We start from the raw sequence: 25,489 nt of genomic DNA on the forward strand, positions 1-25,489 counted from the left end.
GTAAATGGGCTGCTGATCACATTGACAGTGAAAATATGCGGCAAGTCTGTTGTCCAGAATGGTCCAGAAGTCACCCCTCTCTGAGACCTTGTGCCTTGTGAAATAAGACTTCTATATGACACTAAAGAAGTCACCGCATTTGAACAGAAGACAGTAAACAGTATATCTAAGTAAATGTGTATGAGGAGGGTACAGACCCACACATGAACAATCCCACTACACTGTATGAGCTGGGTACAGACCCACACATGAACAATCCCACTACACTGTATGAGCTGGGTACATAACCACACATAAACAATCCCACTACACTGTATTTACAGAAACATTGCAGTGTCTGTTCAGTGAATTGTTTGTGTAACACCTGCAAGCTAGCCCTGACTACGCCAGCGAGGGAATTGCACCCTCAGAATTAAAGTTCTTTTTTTCGGAGGGCAAATCAGGGAAGAGAGTAACAAGGACACAGTTATTGTCAATTAAAAATGTTTTATTGTACAGAATTAAGAATTAGCAGCAGATCATTACCATAGCACGTAAGTGCTTTGTACAAAAAAAAAACTATTAAACAGGGGTTTCGTTTAAAATCACAGTAAAAATCCGAAAATAAAAACAACCGGTTTAAAAACAAACACAAAACACAAAACGCCAGTGCGTGCAGAGGAGGGGACATCGATAAACACTATTCATCATCATCATCATCATCATCATCATCATTGTCATCGTCATCATCATCATCATCATCATCATTGTCATCATCATCATCAACATTGTCATCATCATCATCATTGTCATCGTCATCATCATTGTCATCGTCACAGCAGCAGCAACTTACTAAGTTTACCATTTATTTTCATTCCGTCTCAGGTCCCCTTTCCTACACGCACAAACAAAGACAGACAGGCATGCAGACAGACAGACAGATAGACAAGACAAACGGTGGATGGCCATCATGGAAAACTAAAATCAAGGGGTATTTATAGTCAGGTGCGAATTTTCAATTGCTGGGTCATTAATTAATTAGCTTACAAAATCAATGGAAGTGCCGGATCAAGGAAATCGTGCACAAATCAAAATATACAAATAATAAATAAGTGCAAAATAGAAATGTGAAATAACGGGTCATTTGGACCCTGTTACATTTGTAACTCTGCTCTGCTGTGTTCACCTAAATAAACAGAACGCTGCTTTCAAGTCTTGTAGTGGTGACTCTACCTACAGCTAGCCGGGACATTCAGGGAAAACTTCACAGATGCACCTATCTGCCTGTTTTGTTTGTTCAGAGAAACTTGCCACTCCACTTTGATCCACCAGGTCTGTGTTTTGTGTAATATACTGTGTCTGTATGTGCTGTTTATGTGCACTGGAAAACAATGCATGCTTAGAAACAAACGGAAACCTGAAGACTGAAGACTTCTGGTCCAAACATTGAATTTGGTTGTTTCTTTTAGTAATTTTAAATTAAACCAAACCTGTACATTTTGAAGTCATTCAGGGACTGGGTTTAAAAAAAAAAAAGGCGTGTATGAAGAGTTACTAGAAATTTGGATGTAACTATGAGGAATAGCCACTAGGTGGCACCAAAGGTCCACTTTTCTGAGAAAAGAACAGCCGCTGTACCACAAGCAGGCAATGTTGTAGTCTGTTCAATTGAAGAGTGATCAGGTGACCGAAAATACAGAAAACTAAATCAGTGAAGGTGGTTGAACAGTAGCTGCATTGTCAAGTTATGGGAAAAGATTCAGTTGTATGGTCTAATCAATTTGATATAACTTTGAACACTGAGGGGCACATCCACCCCACTTTACACAGTGTTTATGTGTGTGTGTCAGTGTGTGTGTGTCAGTGTGTGTGTGTATGTGTGTGTGATTGTGTGTGTGATTGTGAGTGTATGTGTGAGTGTGAGTGTGTGTGTCTGTGTGTGTGTGAGAGAGAGAGAGTGTGTGTGAGTGTGTGTGTGTGTGTGAGAGAGAGAGAGTGTGTGTGTGTGTGTGTGTGTGTGTGTGTGTGTGTGTGAGTGTGTGTGCCTCAGTGTGTGTGTGTGTGTGTGTGTGTGTGTGTGAGTGCATATAGAAAATAATGTTCTGTATTACAATGGCAGCTGCAATGGGGTGAGGCTGGTAGAATGGGACCACAGTGTGCTAACTATACCCTCAATGATCTTCAATGGCAGACAGACAGACAGCGGCACGGCAATGGTTCTGCAATGGTTCTGTTTCTTTTCGTTTCTCATCAGGCCTGACATGGACGGCTCACCGGAGATCCAGTTGCCTCAGCTTCCATTATACTGCTGGAGTGAATAGGAAATCTACACCAAGTTGAGCCTTAGATAAGCATACCAGTATAGAAATCTTCAGCTCCACAATGCTACAGCAGTTGTTGTGTACGTTTTCTGTAATTGATGATCATTTTGAATGGCTCCTAAAAGTATCTAATAGACTGAGAATTCAACAGCAACTCATTTGATGTTTACTAGGATTGCACACATGACCAATGCAAGGGGTGCAGCACAGTGTAGCGAGCTAGTCGCTCTGCTCGCTGCTGCGGGGGATGCCAGGCAGACTGCAGCCGAAGCCAGCGAGCACAGCTGACTCAGGGGAACTAGAACACCACTGCTGCTCAGAGGAACTCTAGAATATCTCCTGCCACTGATTAATCAGGTGCACTGTGCTTCTGACTGACAGGAAGCAAGGAAGACAATAATTACAGGATTGGAGCAAGAATATAAACATTGCAACCAAGCTTTGGGATGGATCTGAATTGACCTAAAAGATCTGTGGAGACTAACCCCAGAAAGAGACATTCTTCCTGCTTCTGAGGGGCATTTATGCCGTATTTGAGAGCAATGTCTGTTCAAAAAGCAGCTATTTTATGTATGGAACAGAAAGTAAATAGATTTTATTGAACAAGAGCTTAAAAATCTGTCTCTGCAGCATGAAGAGTCCCATCAGAAAACTAAAACTGCTAAATTATTATAAAATTATTATTGTAATAAGAATGAATGTTGAGAATCTCCATGTATCATTCTATCACCATCTATATGAATCAGAGAATAAGAGCAAAAAAAGGAGATTCTCAGATGTTTTCTTTAAGGGCTTCCAAGATTGATGAAGAGAGACAACAGAGTAAGCCACTTCCTGATCAGGGAGAACTGCAAGGGAGGACAGTATTCCTAGTGAATTTTACAAACAAATAAAATACAACAAATTATTGCTCCAATCCTGTGACCCCCCCCCCACCCCCACTCCCATAATGTAATTATTTCAGTCAGTCACCCCCAAGGAAAATCAAGACTACCTTTGATACCACAGTTACTGTCTAAAAAAAAATCTGTCCCAAATATTAGCAGCCATGTTGCAAAACATCTTTACTAAACCAATAACACCTGATCAGCTGGGCTTCAAAGGACTTGAATATAGTATGTGAAAGATTTAGAATATAGTATGTGAAGGATTTAGAATATAGTACGTGAAAGATTTAGAATATAGTATGTGAAAGATTTAGAATATAGTACGTGAAAGATTTAGAATATAGTATGTGAAAGACTTAGAATATAGTACGTGAAAGATTTAGAATATAGTATGTGAAAGATTTAGAATATAGTACGTGAAAGAATTAGATTTCCCAGGTGCTGCTGTTTTTGAATGCAGAGAAGCCATTTAGCACAAAACATGCTTTTGCAATGGCAGTGCCACCATGAATGTGTGTTGTGTAAATGAAGAACATCTGTCCCACACAGTCATTCTGCATCGGTAGTCAATTGATAATATGCGGGGTACCGCTGCTCCTGTGGGATGGATTGTAAATTCTTTACCAAGTGTTTAAAGAAGACACAAATATGTATTCAGGTATACCTATATGTTTAGTGAGCAAAGGACCAGAGTACAGAAATGAGTTATATTCAATTAAATGAAGAGACAGAAACATTTATTTTCTTAACAATTTATTTGTTTTTCAGAATTTACTGACACAGAATTCATTTTGTATTTAGCTTTTTTATGCATGGCAATAGAAGGTGTACTAAAAGGAAATTCATACTGATTTATAGAGCTAAATACAATGTTAAGCTTTGGTTATTAATCATTGACTGCTTCAAATAAAAATACAAAGTCAAGCTCATATTAGTACAGAAAATAACATGCAGAGGACATTCAATAAACACATCAGAGATGTTAAACAGATTATATTAAACTACATTTGAACTTATACAGTGGCTCTTCTTCCTTCACTTTCCCCTTCTCCATTTCTACATTTTGACAGGTGGATGCATTGACAGTGTAGCAGCTCTCATAATTAGATTCCACCATTTTCATATTCTGTGAACTTTCCTTCCTCTCTTTTGTTTCTAGTTTTTGACTGGTGGATGCAGCTGCCTTATTGTACATCTCCATGGTGTAATAACTCCAACAATTAGTTTCCACCATTGCCTCTATTTCCATGACCAGTTCAATAGCTTGAGCTGTATTGCGCTTGTCTTTATTGTTAAAGACATGATACCTGTCCCCACATTTATCAATAAGCTGCTGGAGATCCCCTTCGACTCCCTTAATGTACTCCTCAATTGTCATGCCATTTTCCAGACTGTCTCCATGGGTGAAAAGGACCATCATGTATCTGGCAGCACTCTCACCCAAAATAATCTTCACTGCTTCCGTCTCTCTCTGGGTGTATCGGCCTACCTGTAGCACCAACAGCAAAGCGTGGGGTCCCGGGGCAGACAGAGTGACACAGTTCTCAATTTCCTGTTTAATCTGATCAGCAGTGAGCTCTGTGCCAAACAGGCCGGGAGTGTCAATCACAGCTACGTGTCTCCCAGCAACTTCTTCTGTGCCCTTCCTACACTTATTAGTTATGGAAGTGGAGCTGAGTTTCGAATCAAACTCCCTTTTTCCAAGGATGGTGTTTCCTGCAGCACTCTTCCCAACTCCAGTCTTCCCAAGCAGCACAATCCTCAACTCTGCAATGAACAAGGACAAAATATTGTGACAGAAATGACTTTCAGGAAAAACCCTGCTTTCATAAAACTAAGTGTATTCCTCACAGGACTCAGTTAGAAGAACTGAAAGTATAGATATTCTCATCACTGACTTCACCAACAGTGCCGTGAAAAAGTATTTGCCCCCTGTCTGATTTTGTGCATTTTTGCACATTTTTCACATTGTATTTGGTCAGATTTTTTTGTGGGTTGTAGTAGTATATAGAGAGAGTCTGAGAGAAAAAAAATTACCCCAAAGTTTGGTGCTTCTTTCATTTGTTTTTTTGTTGTGAAAGGTAATCAAACATGCAATCTTCAGGTGTGAAAAAGTTATTGCCCTCCCCACCCTAGTTAGCTCAACCCAATTAAAGGGGTAATTAGGGTCAGCTGTTTGAGTACTCTGGGTAACAACCAGGCCTGATTTGGGCCAGCCCTGCCCAATATAAATCTGACTAACTTTGACCCTTACCAGAGTGAAGTTGTCAGCACACAGGTTCTAGAGCAGGGCTTCTCAAACTCGGTCCTGGGGATCCTCTGTGGCTGCTGGTTTTCATTCCAACTGAACTCTCAATTACTTTAGAAACTTAATTGAACTGATAATTTGCTTTATTAGACCTTTTTTACTTGTTTTCAGCTCTTGAACAGTTGAATATTTCAAGTTAGCTATAACATTTTGTAAGTAACTTGAACTGCAACTGTTCAAGAGCTGAAAACAAGTAAAAAAAGGTCTAATAAAGCAAATTATCAGTTCAATTAAGTTTCTAAAGTAATTGAGAGTTCGGTTGGAATGAAAACCAGCAGCCACAGAGGATCCCCAGGACCGAGTTTGAGAAGCCCTGCTCTAGAGGCACATCATGCCACAAACAAAAGAAATTCCTGAAGACCTCCGGAAAAAAGTTGTTGATGCCTATCAGTCTGGAAAGGGTTACAAAGCCATTTCTAAGGCCCGGGGCTTCACTGAACCACAATCAGAGCCATATTGTCCAAATGGACAGTAGTGAATCTTCCCAGGAGAGTGGCCGTCCTGCCAAAATCTCTCCAAGAGCAAGGCGTAAAAACATCCAGGAAGTCACAAACAACCCTAGAACATCCAGGGATCTGCAGGCCTCTCTCGTCTCAGCTAAGGTCAGTGTTCATGACTCCACCACCAGAAAGACACTGGGCTAAAATGGGATTCATGGCAGAGTAGCAAGGCGGAAACCATTGCTCACTAAGAAGAACATGAATGCTCTTTCAAGTTTGCCAAAAAGCACCTGGATGATCCTCATGAGTTCTGGAACAATGTTCTATGGACAGATAAGTCAAAAGTGGAACTTTTTGGCCAACATGGGCCTCGTTATGTCTGGCGAAAACCAAACCCTGCATTCCACAGTAAGAACCTCATACCAACAGTCAAGCATGGTGGTGGTAGTGTCATGGTTTTGGGATGCTTTCCTGCATCATGAGCTGGACGCCTTGCCATCATTGAAGGAACCATGAATTCTGCTCTGTATCAGAAGATTCTACAGGAGAATGTCAGGCCATCCGTCCGTGAGCTGAAGCATCAGAGAATTCTACAGGTGAAAAGAATTGTGGGATATGTGGGATCGAGTCATAGAAGCAAAAAGTATATTTCTAGGTTTTAAAACAACATATCCCACAATTCTTTTCAACGTCCCGTCCCTGCCTATTGGCTGAGTGTCGCAGAGGCGGCACATTCAAATTTCAAACTGTACAGGATAGACACGGAGCATGATTTAGCTTATTTGTTATTAAGCTACTGACTCTCTGTTGAACCGAATACTGCTTTGTTTTTAGCCGTATTTGTATTTTCATCGGCAGACGCGCTCTGGATGCAAGCACAGTGCTGACATGTCATTTCCTAAAATTATATTAACAGAGGTTTCTGGTAAATATATAAAGAAAAAAGGGAGTGTGTATTTTAGCACTACTACAAAAAGACCATGTATAGAATTAAAATGAATGGACTATAGAACAGTAATTGTTTTGTAACAAACAAGATTATCCATAAACTAATTTTTACAGAAAATAAATATAAAAAGAGAATTTCGACAAAAGCTGCTGTGAAGCACTGTGGTTGAAAGTGAAAACGTTACCCACGAAACGTTTTTTCCCCCAGAAAGCAGAAAACGTTAATCTGTTGACGTTTCTCTCGTGAGACTGGGTTGTATACATGGCTAAGTCAACATTTTAAAAAACCTTATTGCATTATTTATTTTACACAGCTTGAGACCCAAGCATGTGTAAAGACAACACAGCACTTCTGGAATGTCCCTACAAAATCAATTATTTAAATGGCTTACCTGCATTGTCTCTCGTGTTTGATGCCTGAGGTGTGGCTCCAGATAAAGAACCTGAAAAGAGAAACAGTAGAGGTTAATGATAAATGTTAAGAACTGTAATATACTCTGTACAGTACCTGTCAGAAGTACCTTTCCCTCCATACTTTAACGAGACCTGGTGCCCGTAGTTTCTCCACCAGGTGACGTAGTCTGACTCCAAGTGGTGACATTGCTCTTTTTGACGTAGTCGGCAGGATCTAGGTGTTAAATCCACACCAGGGCAGGGTCAACAGGCGGTAGTACCTCCAGAAGCGGTAACCATAGTGATGGCCATGTTTATGGGAGCTCCATGGATCCCAAAGTTAAAGGGGATAGGTAGTGAAGTAAAATTTGGAGACTGGCAGGCACAGCTACAGACCATATTGAGATTGCAAATGTTAGATGAAGGACAGAAGGTAGATTTTATCATTCGTGCTTTAGAAGGGGATGCAAGGAGGGAGGTATTACTTTTAGCACCTACAGCTGGGGCCACGAGTGCTGGAGATCGTAGAGAAGTTTTATGGAGATAGGGTTGTTGTAGCTAAATTATTTAAATGACTTACCTGTGTTGTCTCTCATGTTTGAAGCCTGAGGTGTGGATCTAGATAAAGAACCTGAAAAGAGAAACGGTAGAAGTTAATGGTAAATGTTAAGAACTGTAAGATACTCTGTACAGTACCTGTGGGAAGTATCTTTCCCTCCATACTTTAACGGGGCCTGGTGCCCGTAGTTTCTCCACCAGGTGGCGTAGTCTGTCTCTAGGTGGTGACACGTGTCTTATCCTGATGTCAGTATAATTAAACATTACATTACCAGCGGTTCTAAAGATATGTGGCGTGGCAAGGGAGGTGCAAGCTGTGTGGTTTTTTTTTGAGAGGTTGGATGATTTAAAAAAAAAAAAAAATACAAAATACAAAATCATATATTTTAAATCTATTGTATTTAAAAATAACTAAAATAAAATAACGCAAAAAGCTTTTGTTTAACGTGCTAATGTTCCTTAGCAACTGTGATACATCACATACGATGCGTGGTTCCCCCCTCCCCACCCCAGTAAACTTAAAAACAGTATCAGCAGCGCGCTTACAGTGAGAAACAGATTTAAAGAGAAATGGATCGTTTTGTGACAAAGGGAGAAAAACGTACAACACAAGCCGAAGTGAGGGCAGCAGCGGAGGTTCCAGCAAAACGCAGAAGCCAAAAATATGCAAAGCATATTTAAAAATGGACTTTATATGGAGCGGGTCCAGTCGTGCACCGAGGCCTCAAATGTGCGGCGAAGTACTGGCAAACTACAGTATGCGGTCCTGCAGGCTACACCGGCATCTCGAAACACGACAGCCCTACCTTAGTATCTAAACCCGTAACGTTTTTTCACAGGAAGCACAATGAGTTTATTTATTTATTTATTGCATTTATATAGCACTTTTTATACAAAAGTACATAGCAGAAAAAAGAACAAACCACAATACATTTGTATAGCAGGCTACCTGTGCAAGGCCGACTGGAAAAGCATGAACAGTTCCATGCATCCCAGTGCCGCAGATAGGAAGTGGCTATGGGCCACCTTCCCCCAATAAGACGAGGCTGCCAAACCATGCATGGAAAATAATAATAAATGATTAACTGTACCACAAGATTATGCAGCCTTTATATATTAAAAAGCCAAGAGAACACCCCTCGGGAAGCAAGCAAAAGCAAGGTCCTCCCAGCGTGCACAGGCACCGATACGCAGACCCGCGTGCCTGCTAACAAGAGCTAAATGTAGCGCTCGTCTGTCCTGTAATAAAAGCAGGTGAGAACCCTCTTAAATAACCTTCTGAATTGCTTATTTGCAGGGAAGGAAAATAAATTGCAGCAACTTCTGAGTCCCGAGATTTCTTCCTACACACCATGTACAGAACGCAGTGTAACCCGAGTGGGCGGGGCCATTCACCAGGATCCAGCATAAGAGAGATATGACTGACAGCCCTGTACTGCAAGTAGCTCCTATCTTTAGCCTTGGACAGGGACAGACACAAAGGCTTTTATTTAAACAGCCCTCCTTAGCTTGGAGATTGGTCGTGCCTCCATTTGTCAAGAGCCACCTGCACAGTTTGCATTCCACTTTGCTTGGGCTGGACTCAAACTGAAACCACACGGTAGTCGAGAGGTGCGTACGTGTCTTATGCTGATGTCAGTATTATTTATATTAATAGGGGTGCATATTGCTAAAAAGAAATAAAACAAGTATTTTGGAAAACGTAAATGCAAAAAGTAAAATAATCTTTGTTTTTACCTTCCTATCTTGCCTGCGCCTAATTCTGGTCCCCTTAATTTTATTTCAAACAGAGCTGACAAATGACGTGAATTGTTCACCCCGTTCCTACTTTTAACTCGCATTTCATTTTTGCAGTCGCCTAGTTTAACGTTGTGCTTTTGTTATTTCCCCCACTGGTTTAACAGAGATGTCCTGACAGTTTTTTTTTTTTTTTTGCAGATGTCAGTATTAACAAATAACATGCCTTTGGATGAAAGAGAGCACATGAACCCTTTCCCAGTAAGTAGGAGGGTGCGAGGGGGTGGGATAGAGAGTACACAGCTTACCAGACTTACTCGGCTTATCATTGGCTTGCTCTTCAACGTCCATTTCTTCAGAAATGGGCTCTTTGCTCTTCATCCTCATTTTTTTCACCTGTATGATCATCTCACTGGTGTAGTAGCTTCCTTCATTCTCTTCCACCATCCTGTCTATCTTTTCCAGTAGCTCAGTGACCTGGGTGTGATCGCTCATGTTCTTGTTGTTGAAGGCATGATAACGGCACCCACACTTCTCAACAAGCTCCCGGAGCTCTTTGCTGGCTCCCTGAATGAACTCCTTAATTTTCTTCTCTCCTAGTTTGTCCCGGTTGGTGAAAAGGACCATCGTGTATCTCCCAGCTCCATCTCCATATCTCCTCAGGATTGTCTCAACTGTTCCCTTGTCTTCACCTGTGAATCGGCCCACCTCAATCACCAGGAGAATAGCGTGGGGTCCCGGGGCAGACAGAGCAATGCATTCTTCTTCAATGACTTCATCCAGAGAGAGGTCTGTGCCAAAGGCTGGAGTGTCGACCACAACAACACGTCTCCCAGAAACCTCTCCTTCTCTCTTCTCACATACTTTTGTAACCGAGGAGTTACTGGCTTGTGATTTAAACTCCTTTTTGCCCAGGATGGTGTTTCCTGAGGCACTTTTCCCAACTCCAATCTTCCCAACCAGCACCATCCTCAACTCAGGGGAACTGCCTGTCTTTCCATGCACGTCTAAATAAAAAAAAAGAGGTTTCTGATTAAATATATAACTTGTGTGATTGACATATTGAGATGCCCAAATAATGGGTGTACAACAATTCATTCCAGTGACAATTTGTCCTGGCAACAATTAGAAAAAAAATCCCTGCAAGTGCTCTTGCAAAACTTGCATCTCTTCTGAATATCTGGCTGTGACAGAAATATAATGAGTTCTGGTTGTAAATCTCCCTCTCAACCTGTGAGGGCACTAAGTAGCGAAAGGGAAAGGCTTTGGACAGGTTGGCTTGACAGTTCATTCGCTGGGTCGGGAGGTCAGTCAGGATGGAAAATGGCAAGACTCCGATGCAGGAACTTCTTGACCTGGAAGGTAAACGAGGTAGCAGCTGCAGGCAATAGAATCAGCTGCAATCATTTACCAAGGGCTCATCCATGATCGCATAAAATGGGCCGGAGAATTGTAAATCTTTTCCTTTGCTTTGGTTTCAGAGATACGAGGAGACTGGAAGTACTGGGAGATATCCCCAAAATAAAATAAAGAGTTTGTGAGTGTTTTGTTGGTGTTTTCTGTTTAGTAACTGTCTGTTTGTTTCGTTAAATAGCACTAGACGGCTAAACACAGATCCTGAGCTGATTCCAGGGGCCAGCACAAAACCGGATCACCACAGCACTTGTTTTCACCAATAGCACGTAATATATTGTATTTCACCACAAGCACTGAGAGCACTCACTTTGAACCTGTGATCGTGTGTGTGTCTAATTGTGTGTGTTTTCTACCATGTTTATTGTTTGCGGGACTGCAACCCTTTTGGTGTGTATTGCCACATTGCTGTGTACTGCCAGCTCATTATTGTTTTCTGGTTGCTCATCAGACACTTGTATTTCTAATCATTAAAACCCTCATTTCACCCGTACTTTGTTGTCTGTTTGTTACTGGAATTACTGCATCCGCACTGCACCTGATATACACCTGCTACCAATCTACCACTTTGGACCAATTTTTTATTTATTTATTCATATATTTGTCCCTTAGCACTAATTGGTTGATCTTGTCTTTAGTAAGGATCCCCGTGTAAAATTCACTGACGTTGTCTGCTTTGTTAACTACACACCGGGACTGAATGAAAAATGAGGAATAGGTTTGGTTATATAAAGGTAGTTTAAGAAAATAGGAAGGATGGAGAACATAATGCAGTAAGAAACAAAGAAAGTAAAGTAAAGGAACGGGGTAAAAACTGAGAGGGGAAACTTTTTAATGTGGATGACGTGTTTAAAGCTGAAGAAAATCTGAATCAGAAAACCTGCTCAGTAATAGGAAGAGTGAGCGCTCAGAATTGAAATGCTGGTCTCTCGCCAGATTGCATTACTTCCCTTCTTTTCTTCTACATTTTTGCATCTTTTGCCGTTTAAATGTTTTTGGACTGTTTTTAATATTTTTATAAATTCTTGTGGACTGGGATCAAGGCAGACACTCTGGGGAAGCTGATAGACAGATCACAGAGAACCAGCGCTGCTCTCCTGTTTAGAGACCATTCCTGAAGCAGCCTACAGTGCAATGTGGGCTGCTTGCAGTATTTATGGATATTCCTTTTCTTTTGAGGACAGCAACGCATAAGATCTGATTTTTAAAAAAAAATATTTCAACAAATTCTGAAGGACTTGGTGCACACAAGCAGTGATTGGAATATGTTTTTTTTATTATTTTGGACAATTTTTTTTAAACAGTTATTTTTATCTGATTTGTTTATTTGTGTGTGCTTTTGATATGCAATTTTCATACTAGTTTTAATCTGATCCCCTCTATTTAAATTTTAAAAAATCATTTATTTAAATAACTTACCTGTGTTCACGCTCATGTTTGATGCCTGAGGTGTGGATCTAGATAAAGAACCTGTAAAGAGAAACAGTAGAGGTTAATGATAAATGTTAAGAACTGTAAGATACTCTGTACAGTACCTGTCAGAAGTATCTTTCCCTCCAAACTTTAACGAGACCTGGTGCCCGTAGTTTCTCCACCAGGTGGCGTAGACTGTCTAAGTGGTGACATTGCTCTTTTTGACGTAGTCGGCAGGATCTAGGTGTTAAATCCACACCAGGGCAGGGTCAACAGGCGGTAGCACCTCCAGAAGCGGTAACCATAGTGATGGCCATGTTTATGGGAGCTCCATGGATCCCAAAGTTAAAGGGGATAGGTAGTGAAGTAAAATTTGGAGACTGGCAGGCACAGCTACGGACCATATTGAGATTGCAAATGTTAGATGAAGGACAGAAGGTAGATTTTATCATTCGTGCTTTAGAAGGGGATGCAAGGAGGGAGGTATTACTTTTAGCACCTACAGCTGGGGCCACGAGTGCTCAAGTATTGGAGGTCTTAGAGAAGTTTTATGGAGATAGGGTTGTTGTAGCTAAATTATTTAAAATTACTTACCTGTGTTGTCTCTCATGTTCGATGCATGAGGTGTGGAACTAGATAAAGAACCTGAAAAGAGAAACAGTAGAAGTTAATGGTAAATGTTAATAACTGTAAGACACTCTATACAGTACCTGTGGGAAGTATCTTTCCCTCCAAACTTTAACGGGGCCTGGTGTCTGCAGTTTCTCCACCAGGTGGCGTAGTCTGTCTCTAAGTGGTGACATGTGTCTTATCCTGATGTCAGTATAATTAAATATTACAGATATAACGGCCTGCCTTTGGATGAAAGAGAACACAGGAACCTTTTTCCCAGAAACTAGGAGAGAGGGAGATAGATGGAACCTATTTAGCAACGTTTGCAAACCCCTAAGGCAATCACAAAAAACATCTGCAAACAGTTAGAGCATCAGAATCAGGCGCACGTGTGGGCAAACAAACTGTCATGGGACCCGACTTCTAAATCATGTTTTTGTGCGCTATTGCAGCGGATCGCTAATGCTGTCATTTTTGCCCAAGCAATAGCGGCTGTGCACATATTTGCTAAATAGAGCCCAGAGATTACACAGCTTAGCAGAATTGAGGCTTTGCATGGACTCCCTCCTGAACTTTCATTAATTCACAATTTCTTTTTTCTGATTTTGTTTCGCACTGTCTCTTCATCTCTGCTGCAGCCGATTCTTTTCAGCTCGGAGAATCCGCAATGAATGAATGATTGCAATTACAGATGATTTAATGAACTGTGATGGGCGCTTCGGGCCCGATGGCTGTGATGGGCGCTCAGGGCCTGTGAAAGATAAATTTGGCAATGAGGCCTCGTCCATGGGTGCTCGATGGCTGCGCGAGACTGATTGGAAAAGCATGAACAGTTCCATGCATCCCAGTGCCGCAGAGAGGAAGTGGCTATGGCCCCCCCCCCCCCAATAAGACGAGGCCGACAAACCATGAATGGAAAATAATAATAAATGATTAACGCACATCACAGTGGCGCCTGCCTCCTACCCCACAAATATTTTTAAAAAAATTATAAAAATGAAAGCCGAGACATGGCCTGTCCCCCAGAGCATGACTGCGCTGGGGGGAAAGAACCCAGCCTCTCCAGCCCAACCACTCACCCCACAGAACTATACCAAAAGATTATGCAGCCTCTATAACTAACCCAACTCATCACTCATCTAGGGAAAAAACCCTGATTCACATATTTTTTTGGGGGGGGTGAAACCTCAGGGATCTGTGCCTGAGGGTAGTACTTCCTCCAGGCTCTAAGCGGTCGACTCCCATTTCGCTTCCCAGTGCTTGACTAAGCAGCCAAAACAAAAGAAGCGACACACGAGAATAACACACAGAGCCTTTATGCACTGGCTGATGACGTGTTGGTTAGGGGTGGATTCTCCTTGCGGAAAAACACCAAGTTTACAATTCTGTTTGCTCAATTTCTGTTAGCTCTTAAAAAAATATATATAAATAAAAAAAAAACACAAGAACAACATTGGACCAGATATTCAGAAGAGTTGCGAGTTTCGCAAGGGCAGTTGCGAATTTTTGATGGCGGAATTCAGCAATTCTTAAGGAGGGGCTGTGAATAATTATGCAAGTGCACCTACAAGTGCAAAATTCAAAATATATGTTTTCTGCAAATAACAATGTTGGGGAATAATTCGTTGCATGTGTTTGACTTCACTTAACTAATTCGCAAACAATCTAACATCCAATTTAAATACTATTTACTCCTATTAAGAGGGAACTTAGCACTCACTATGCTTTGTTTAAATTAACTTTTGTTCTAGTTGTTCAGAGTGGTGCAAAAACTGAAAAAAACAAGATACCATCTTAAATACACAGATATTATTAAATGTGTATCAGAAAATAAATACTTGTGTCTTAACACATTCCATCTCAGATGTCTGCAGCTACAGAGGAAGCTGCCGTTTCAATAAGCTCTCAGTTTCAGATACTGGTTCACCAGATGCTGGTGGCACTGATGGTGTAGCTGTGCCTGGAGCGCTCAGTCTCTACAGGAATTGTTTGGGCTGCCATTTCTCCATTCAAGTGACCGGCTCCTAGGCAGGTCCTCCAACAGTGGATTTAGCATATTTTTGAATAAGACAAGTTTTCTGTAAACTCAAATTTAAACTCATGATATATTTTTGTAATCTCATTGTGGAATAGTTGTAACAGCATTTATCTTATCTGGGATGTGGGTGAAAGCTGGGCAGACAAAACTGCCTGGATGGAGCACTAAAACAGTGAAACACGTCTTAAACTATATCAAACGATTATGCAGCCTCTCTATATTAAAAAGCTAAGAGAACACCCCTCAGAAAGTAAAAGCAAAATCAAGGTCCTCCCAGAGTGCACAGGGACCGATAAGCAGACCCGCATGCCTGCTAACAAGAGCTAAATGTAGCACTTGTCTGTCTTATAAAAGCAGGTGAGAACCCTGTTAAATAACCTTCTGAATTGCTTATTTGCAGGGAAGGAAAATAAATTGCAGCAGCTTCCGAGTCTGAGATTTCTTCCTACACCCCATTTACAGAACGCAGTGTAACCCGAGTGGGCGGGGCCATTCACCAGGATCCAGCATAAGAGATATGACTGACAGCCCTGTACTGCAAGTATCTCTTATCTTTGTGTCTGTCCCTTGGACAGGGACAGACACAAAGGCTTTTATTTAAACAGCCCCCCTTAGCTTGGAGATTGGTCGTGCCTCCATTTGTCAAGAGCCACCTGCACAGTTTGCATTCCACTTTGTTTGGGCTGGACTCAAACCCCAAACCACACGGTAGTCGAGAGGTACGTACGTGTCTTATGCTGATGTCAGTATTATTAACTTGTTACAGTTATAAAGAATGCCTGTCTTTGGATGAAAGGGCACAGGAACCTTTCCCAGTAACTAGGAGGGACCGAGGAGTGTGGGGGAGTTAGAGAGTACACAGCTTACCAGAATAAATTGTGGGAAATGTGGGATCAGGCATAGAAGCAATGGTATATTTCAAGGTCTTAAAACGACATTTCCCACAATTCTTTTCAATGTCCCGTCCCTGCCTATTGGCTGAGCGTCGCAGAACAAGCAGGGGCGACGCATTCAAATTTCAAACTACACAGACAGACGGAGCATTTCGCTTATTTGTTTTTAAGTTAATGACTGTCTCTGTTGAACCGAATACCGTTTTGTTTTTCGCCGTATTTGTATTTTCATCGGCAGACGCGCTCTGGATGCAAGCACAGTGCTAACATGTCATTTCCTAAGATTATATTAAGCGAGGTTTGGGGTAAATATAGAAAGAAAAAAGGGAGTGTATATTTGAGCACTAGTACAACAAGACCATGTACGGAATTAAAATGAATGGACTATAGAATAGTCATTTTTTATTTTATTTTTTAACAATTTAATTGGTTTAAAAGCAAACAAGATTATCTATAAACTAATGTTAACAGAAAATAAATATAAAAAGAGAATTTCGACAAAAGCTGCCGGGAGGCACTGTCGCTGCTGATTGATTGTTTATACACGCTTTGAAAGGGGAGTCTCGTCTTCCAGAATATCACTTACAATGTGCGCCATCAAAAATAAAAAGATGATTTCAGCAAGCTAAAACACCACACGAACAATTGTCATGTGACACTTTCTATATTGGCTTGCTAGCTTACAATTGGCTGCTGGTCCGCGGCGGTGCGGCACTGAGCGCTGGTTTAACATGTTACAGGTGTTACACACTGAGTGCTGGTTTAACATGTTACAGGTGTTATACACTGAGCGCTGGTTTAACATGTTACAGGTGTTACACACTGAGCACTGGTTTAACATGTTACAGGTGTTATACACTGAGCACTGGTTTAACATGTTACAGGTGTTATACACTGAGCGCTGGTTTAACATGTTACAGGTGTTATACACTGAGCGCTGGTTTAACATGTTACAGGTGTTATACACCGAGCGCTGGTTTAACATGTTACAGGTGTTATACACTGAGCGCTGGTTTAACATGTTACAGGTGTTATACACTGAGTGCTGGTTTAACATGTTACAGGTGTTATACACTGAGCGCTGGTTTAACATGTTACAGGTGTTATACACTGAGCGCTGGTTTAACATGTTACAGGTGTTATACACTGAGCGCTGGTTTAACATGTTACAGGTGTTATACACTGAGCGCTGGTTTAACATGTTACAGGTGTTACACACTGAGCACTGGTTTAACATGTTACAGGTGTTATACACCGAGCGCTGGTTTAACATGTTACAGGTGTTATACACTGAGCACTGGTTTAACATGTTACATGTGTTATACACTGAGTGCTGGTTTAACATGTTACAGGTGTTACACACTGAGCACTGGTTTAACATGTTACAGGTGTTATACACCGAGCGCTGGTTTAACATGTTACAGGTGTTATACACTGAGCGCTGGTTTAACATGTTACAGGTGTTATACACTGAGCGCTGGTTTAACATGTTACAGGTGTTATACACTGAGCGCTGGTTTAACATGTTACAGGTGTTATACACTGAGCGCTGGTTTAACATGTTACAGGTGTTATACGCCAGCGCCAGGAGGCACTGACGCTGGCATGCGTATCGGGAGACTCAGCGCACTGCGCTTTCTCGCGCATTCTTAAACAACTTCCGCTTTGAAATCACAGAAGTGACCATTCAAATCTGGTACGTTATGCTGTTTTCAGTGTTTTGTCTTTACTATCATATTTTAGGAGCGAGAGCGAGAGGGAAACTAAATTTTATGTAGCAAAATCTAGGAACAGTGAAAGCGATTTGCCCAGCCTGACCTGGATTATTTTATTTGTTGGTGTTAGAGATTATATTTGTTTAACCTTTTTATTTCGCTCTGTGAGCACAGTGTTTTTGTTTAAACCTTTATTTTATTTTTGTATTTAAATAAAACGGCACATGCGGCGTTTGTTTTGAAACTACAGTACTGGTGTCAGTTTCCTTCCTGCTTCTGACCTGACGTCACCGCCCAGCCACCCTGTCACACAAATACATTAGGTCTTGTACATTTTTTTTTCTTACTTCTGCACCTTTTGCAGTGGACTTCTCATTTTGTATTGTTTGTCATGAATTTAGAGAAATTGAGTGTCTGCTTCCAGTTTATATATCATTAACAATTTAGAAATAAAACGCAGCTACTGTACTGTGTGCAAAGAAAATGTAACCATATTTTAAACTCGCAGATAATTTAAATCAATTAACTTTTTCCAACATTTTTGTAAATCATGGAGGTAAACATTTCATTAACTGAAGTCATCAGGTATGAATAATAACTATTTCATATTGAGAGGAACGGTAGTTCCTCGTACAAGTTAGAAAAACTACTGAGTCTCTATACAGCTCAAAGAGTTTTGCTGTTTTCACCATGTTGCAGCGGCAAAAATAAAATCACTTAGAATTACCATCTGTATCAGTATCAAGTCTGAAACTTTCTTACATCAAATGTGAAAAAAACGTACATACCTCTTATACACAATGAGATATAAGTCGTCAAACTAAGGTCAAATTGTTATTCTCCTTCCTCTTCCGTTTACTTTTTAAGGGTGTGTAGCGCCTTTTCAAACAGAAAAGCTAAATAACTGGACATCTACCAATCCTGTGATTCCACATGTTGGTCAACGTCAAAACAAACCAGGGAATGCAAGCAGTTTGAGATCCACACCATTTATATTAAACAATGGATTTATGTTTTAAAACAGCACATATCGCAGGAAAAAAATAAACACCGTGGTTTGAACTTGCATCATGACACTCTTAAAGAGCACACGACTTTAGCCCGCTGCGCCCCTGCGCAGTTGTTGAAATGCGTTCATTTTTGAAGCTTACATCCAAGCCTGACCAGCTTTCACTGAAAACCTGAAGGTGCTGCTCGATACTATAAATGTTCTATTTCCTGTTTGAAAATTTCTAGTTTCCTGTTTGTTTGGTAGATACCATAGAATGGAATTGTAGACAAGAGTGGCATGTGGCTTCCTTGTCTAAATCTCTGATAAATTGTAGTTCCTCCTTTTAATTAAATAAAGGAATAGTTTATTTGGTAGAAATAAATAAATGATTTAAACAAATGCATAGAGGAATAAATACATTTAGAAATAAAGAAATGCATACATGTTTATATTATAAATGTATAAATAAATTAATAAACAGCAAGCTAGAAAACTACATGTCATATTTATTGATTTGGCTGATGCGTTTATCCACAGCAATTGACATTTATATACCTATATAAAAAGTACAAGTTTCATGTAAACATATATATTGAGAGGAACGGTAGTTCCTCATTCAAGTTAGAAAAACTTGTCAGAAACTGCTGAGATTTAGTTACACATAGGGCCATGGAAAATTCATGGTACTTTTTCAAGAAATTGATGAATGACAAAAAATTCACCGATTGTCACGAAAGTGACATTTTATTAAAAAAAAAAAAAAAAAAGTTTCTATTGCAAGTTGCCTAAAATTAATAGCGCATCACAGAAAGTCACCGAGGTTGAAACATTTAATGGTAGCTACTGAGTCAACATTTACATTGTAACGTTTGTTATATTTTAAAAGACTGTTTTAAACAAGGGTCATTTAAATGTGTTGGCTGAAAAAAGTAACAAGCAGACAAAACTGATTAAAACTAAACAAGTTTGAATGACAAATTCAGCAACATTGTCGAGTTTTGTAAACATTTAAAACTTGTATGCTATGTTCATACAGTAATTAAACAAACTGTGTTGCATAGCGTTATGCTGACTGAAAAAAAAATGTTTAACAGAGTTTAGTGCAAGTGACAAAACCGAAACTGTGTGTTTTTCTTACACACAGTAAATTATATATGATGTTTTAAACCACATAACATCGTGCTACTTGAACGAATCAACCTGTACAAAATAATCTGAAGAACAGGAAAAACAAGAAGAAAATCGGATGCGGCTTTTTATCCGTCTTACGTGTTGTGCAAGCACGCTCACACAGAGTTATCTGGCTCGTGAGCAGAAAACTAGTTATTTGTTGCTGGGTCCTCTGCCCCTGGGATGTGTCGGCATCGTCGCCCTCAGTCAGTGACCACTTTCTGTCCTACTAACTGCTCCTTTCTGCCTCTTCTGCCTCATCCTTCACCCCAGCTCACGCCCCGTGAATTGTATTATTAAAAAATAGTAGATTAAACAGCAAAAATGAGCTGATTTACTTTTACTTTATTGAAATGGACCGCAAAGGGTATTAATCGCTATTGAAATAATTGTATAAGAGAAGTTATATTTATTTATTTATTTCACGCCTCCACCCGCTGTTTTACTTGTATTTGGATCATTCCAGACACCACTTGATACATGAGCGCAACAGACTCAGCAATGCATTGATCATTAATACATTTTAAAAACAAAACATCAAAGTCACAGCATGCATTATATTCGGGCCGGGACATTTCAATTTGATGAGAATAAGCAGAGCGTGACATTAACAGATGTGACATTAAATTTGACTGTATTATGGCTACGTCTGTCTTCTTTTCATACACTGTAAAACACAAGCCTGAAGTTCGCTTATTCGCCAGCTTCTTATTCGCAGGCTTTTATGTGCATAAATGTATTTGTCTACGTTGAAGAAGTAACCTTGCTTTTAAAGGGTTAAATCACTTTGGGCCGCTGATTTCTCTGCCAGTACCTGACAAGGGGCAACCCCTCTGCAAGCTACACCTGTATTTAGCCCTGCCCAACGTGGTTTACTGAGGAAGAACGGTGGGTAAATATGCCACATATGCCAATCGCTCAGCTTCTGATTCGCTCTTTATGTATCTACGTTGAATAAGTACAGAAATCGGCGGCACAAAGTGATTTAACCCTTTAATGCAAGGCTTTTTTCCAGCGAAGAAGCTGTGCAATTTGCATATGCGTCATGTTTGCCCTCTGTTTTGCCCTAGTAAACCACATTGGGCCTGGCTAAATACAGGTGTAGCTTACAGAGGGGGTGCCCCTCGACAGGTACCTGCAGAGAAATCAGCGGCCCAACGTGATTTAACACGTTAAATGCAAGGCTACTTATTCAACATAGATACATAAAGAGTGAATAAAATGCTGAGTGATTGGCATATGTGTCATATTTACCCGCTGTTCTTCCCCAGTAAAACACGTTGGGCAGGGCTAAATACAAGTGGGGCTTGCAGAGGGGGAGGCTGTTGTCAGGTACTGGCAGAGAAATCGGTGGACCAAAGTGATTTAACCAGTTAAATTCAAGGCTACTTCTTCAACATAGACAAATACATTTATGCACTAAAAGCTGAGCGAATCAGAAGCTGGCGAATAAGAAGCTGGCGAATAAGAAGCTGGTGAATAAGAAGCCAACTTCAGCCTCGTCTGTAAAACCACAGACGTGTGAAACGTTTGTATGTAAATGGAATGTGTGTATTGTAAAAAAGTGCTCCATTCCTAAACAGCAGTGTTTATCCTCATTATACCTGGACTCTTGACCGGAGGGTTGTGGGTTCAATCCCAGGTGGGGGACTCTGCTGTTGTGCCCTTAAGCAAAGTACTTTACCTGGATTACTCCAGTAAAAAGCCAACTGTATAAATAGGTAACTGTGTAAAAAATAATGTAATTGTATGTAAAAAAAAAATAATGTGATATCTTGAAACAATTGTAAGTCGCCCTGGATAAGGGCGTCTGCTAAGATATAAATAATAATATTAAAGACACTGAGAATAAACGTATTACGTCATTGCAATCACTCGGGTGAAACAATGTCTTGTAATTTGCCCAAACAAGTATTTCTCAACTAAGCTTTCAGCAAGTATTGTAGTGTCCTTTGGGTCATAGAATAACATGTTTTGATCTGTGTATCTAAGCAGAATACATAAATACTTTACATTAAAAAAAATAGTTAAGAAAGAAAAGTTTCTATGGTTTCTGAAGTACTTTAATGTTCCCCAGAGGTGTTCTCAAAAAAAGGTCACCATTTCCAAGACGCTACTGTAAAAAACTAATTTATACAGCCAAAAAATGCCAGGTCCTGGGGGAGCATCCCACTGAAAAATGCTTGGTCCAGAAAGGGTTACACTTACGTACCACTTATGCAAAGCACTCATTAGAAAGCTAAAAATGTACCCTCTTCACAAATTAGCGAAACACCCATCAGATCGCAATTGATTGCACATGTACCAAAATCTGACAAAATACCACTTGTTGACATTACATGGGTCGTATTTTGGTATGTGTACCACTTTCTAACACTACACCGGTGCTGAAATATCCTGCATCCCCTGGGATTTCTGCACCCCTCGCCCCCCTTCGGCTCTCTGCGGAACGCCTCCTTGTTTTGTTTCACATCACGTGCACGCGCAGCTAGGAGGCAGGAGGCACGGAGATTTGAATACACGTAATCTTTGCGTGCTGTTTTTATTCTCTTTTTAAAATATAATAAAATGGATAACGTTTTAATTTTCCCCAGCAGGCTAAAATTTTTTTTAAAAAAACGTACTACCCAACACTCCTCTTTTTCCACAGTGTACATTTGGTGTGCGTTTGTCATTATTTATTGGAAGTCTTTGAAACGAAGAGTTTGCTAGTCGTCGTATTATTATTATTATTATTATTATGGTATACAGCTATAGCCTATTATCTGGCATCCCCCATCTTTCAACGTTTAAAATGAGCTCGGTTGGAATGAAAACCAGAAGACACAAGGGGTCCTAGGACCGAGTTTGAGAATCCCTCTATTAGGCAAAGTCAATCTATTAATGACAAACTTGGCAAGTGTTGGAAAATGTGGCTCTCCGCTAGGTGTAGACAAAAGCACAGCTTGTGGCAGTTTTCAGCAGCTGCACAAAATTGTCTAAATTAAATGAGGAGAGGAGCAGTAACACATACGACCTCCCTCTGAGTCTACACCGAACGTCTCAAACATGGGCTCCAATACTCGGAACGAGGCATTGATAAAAAGGCACAGTACATATGCATATTTATTTCTCAGACCTATAAAGCGCTTTGAGGTGTATGAAAGGCGCTATAAATAAACAACTTTGAAAACTGAAATTGATTAAGACATTACAGTGACCCTCTCTTCTGCCGAGGGTGCGGGTGAGGGGGCCGCTGGCTGTTTCATCCCATGTTAGTCCGCTAGCAGCATTTGTTTTTTGTGCAATATTCAGTCCTTTTATTCTTCTTTGAGGAAAACATTATACGGCTGTGTATATTATATATATATATATATATATATATATATATATATATATATATATATATATATATATATATATATATACACATACATACTGTCTTTAAGGTGTACATCTTGTAGCAGTATCTGTAAGCGAGCTCTGTTAGTATAATGTTTATTTTTATTTTTGTTGCGGTTTCTGCAGATGTTATTACTGATTTTCCTTTCTGGTTTGTCTAACACAATACACAATTGCCTTAATTAGGCTCGTTTATAAAGATATATATATATATATATATATATATATATATATATATATATATATATATATATATATATATATATATATATATATATATATATATATAAATGTGTCGCATGTGTTCCAACATATGATTATGTAGTTCAATATTAAATTCGACTTAAATAACTATTAGGAACACACTGCTGTGTTTATGATGCAGTTCCAAACGTGTATATTACATAGGAATATATACAATTATATAAAGAGCATACATTAAAATGTGGCGTTAGGTCACTTAAACCTATTTGTATCTCGTGTAAGAAATGATTTGTTAATCGGCGTCTGCTAAATCACTAATTTAATTTCCAAGACCATTCAAATGCATTCCTTGTGTTGCGTGGTTCATGTATTTGCATTTGATGGGGTACGATTTGTAAGCCGACCAGTCGTATTGACTGGACTATAGAAACAGGGGATAACTGATCGAAAGACCTATCGTATTTGTAGTTACAAGTTCTCAATATTGAACCGAGCTCCAGTTTAGTCATTGCAATATTGGAGACGTCTGTCACATATCCTCTCTCTTCAAGCGGTTCACTGTAATATCCTGATCAGAAACCACGTCAAAGATACTGCGCACACATCTTCCGATGCCCTCTGGTCGCTGTAATGGTCAGCTTATATGTCTTAAATATAGAGCACAAATTAGAGCAGCCATGTTTCTCAAAGTTCAATGAGGTAAATGACAGATAAATTGGTGTAAGTGGAATACGACAGGTAATACGTTAGAAACGCTACTTCTATCGTATATTCTGCTCCCAACGTCGTACTTGCCCAATAAGACATCGTACGCATGTAGAAACTAGCCACATAGCGTATTTTAAATCGATAGGAACAACTTTAATGTTGCCTATACATAAAACAGGTGACTGTCGGTTTTTAGAATTACAACTTCTTTGAACCCTAGCACTTTGATGAAAAGACGCAATTTCTTGTATTTTCCTTTTAAAGGCATGATTACTGTAACAACAAACCCAATATCTACCACCATATGTCCCAGCTATGGTTTCCGCAATATACAGTTTGGGTTTATTCGCGATGTTAAAATGTACTCGCCTGTAGTCGTGTCCATGCTTGCTGTCTTCAGTAATGCTGCGTTGCAATGTAGCTCTCCAGTTCTTCCTCCGTGCCTTTTAAACAAAACAGACCAGTGCCGCCCACAAGCCAGTCCCCTGCCCTTCATGCACACGCAATGAACGCACGAGGAAGCAGAAGTGTCTTTTGATTCGCCGAGCAAACGTCTTTAATCATACTTACTTACATTTAGTATTTGGTCAGGTGTTAAATATGATTACCTGAAGTTATAAACAGTATAATTTTATAATATGTTAAAACCAAACGAAAGAGGATCGCATATCATTATGAAGTAGAACGTATTGATAACAAGAAACCTTGGGTCAATATTTTACTGCAAATCGTAATGGCGCAATTTCTATCTGAAACAAATAAGAAACAACGTAAGACTACACGTACCTAAATCCGAGCTGTTTAGATCTGATTTAACTTGCTTTAAAATGCTGAAAGAGCGTATATTTTAGATGTATCTGTTAGCTAAATGTTGATGCCAAGTGTAAAATAAAGATTCAAGTTCCATGTATTGTATTCACGGATGTATTTGTTAGTTCCCAGAATAAACCTGTCAGCTAGGCTAAATGTTGTCTCGCCAAGTGTAAAAAAAAATAAATAATAAAATAAATAAATCTAAAGACTGTGGTTTCCAGATTTAATTGTCATATTGACTTGAAATTTTGTTTTAATTTTATTTTTTTACACTTGGCGCCCCATATTTATGGGGTGTGTTCCTCCATTCTGAAAATAATATGCTAGGGACGATTTATGTAAAGCTTCGAAAAATTAGCCCATATTAAATACATGAACATGGTTTTCTGAGAATCATTTTAAATTAAGTCACAATGTATGCAACTTACATTTATTCGAGACAGAGTAACACTTGAGAACTATAAATTGTCGAGTTAAAAAAAATATCAAACTTCAAATAATATAAAAAAATCTGGAACTCAAAAATCAACCCAAAGTAAAACTCAATTTTAATAAACGTAATTTAAA

The 25,489-nt window shown here is 39.8% G+C and overlaps 1 protein-coding gene across 1 annotated transcript in view; it reads right to left on the reverse strand.

Annotated features, from left to right (window-relative positions):
- Window positions 1-3,929: 3,929 nt before the first annotated feature.
- LOC117968552 (GTPase IMAP family member 8-like) overlaps window positions 3,930-25,489 on the reverse strand; it is a 424,412-nt gene continuing 402,852 nt past the window's right edge. The window contains exons 8-13 of the mRNA XM_059016271.1: window positions 12,992-13,042; window positions 12,404-12,454; window positions 9,880-10,578; window positions 7,857-7,907; window positions 7,276-7,326; window positions 3,930-4,954 (exon numbers count right to left, since the gene is read on the reverse strand). Coding sequence (XP_058872254.1) covers window positions 4,179-4,954; window positions 7,276-7,326; window positions 7,857-7,907; window positions 9,880-10,578; window positions 12,404-12,454; window positions 12,992-13,042 — 1,679 coding nt within the window. The 3' untranslated portion in view covers window positions 3,930-4,178. The remainder of the gene's footprint in view (window positions 4,955-7,275; window positions 7,327-7,856; window positions 7,908-9,879; window positions 10,579-12,403; window positions 12,455-12,991; window positions 13,043-25,489) is intronic.

Source organism: Acipenser ruthenus, chromosome 52, assembly GCF_902713425.1.
Source record: "Acipenser ruthenus chromosome 52, fAciRut3.2 maternal haplotype, whole genome shotgun sequence".
Classification (NCBI taxonomy): Eukaryota; Metazoa; Chordata; class Actinopteri; order Acipenseriformes; family Acipenseridae; genus Acipenser; species Acipenser ruthenus.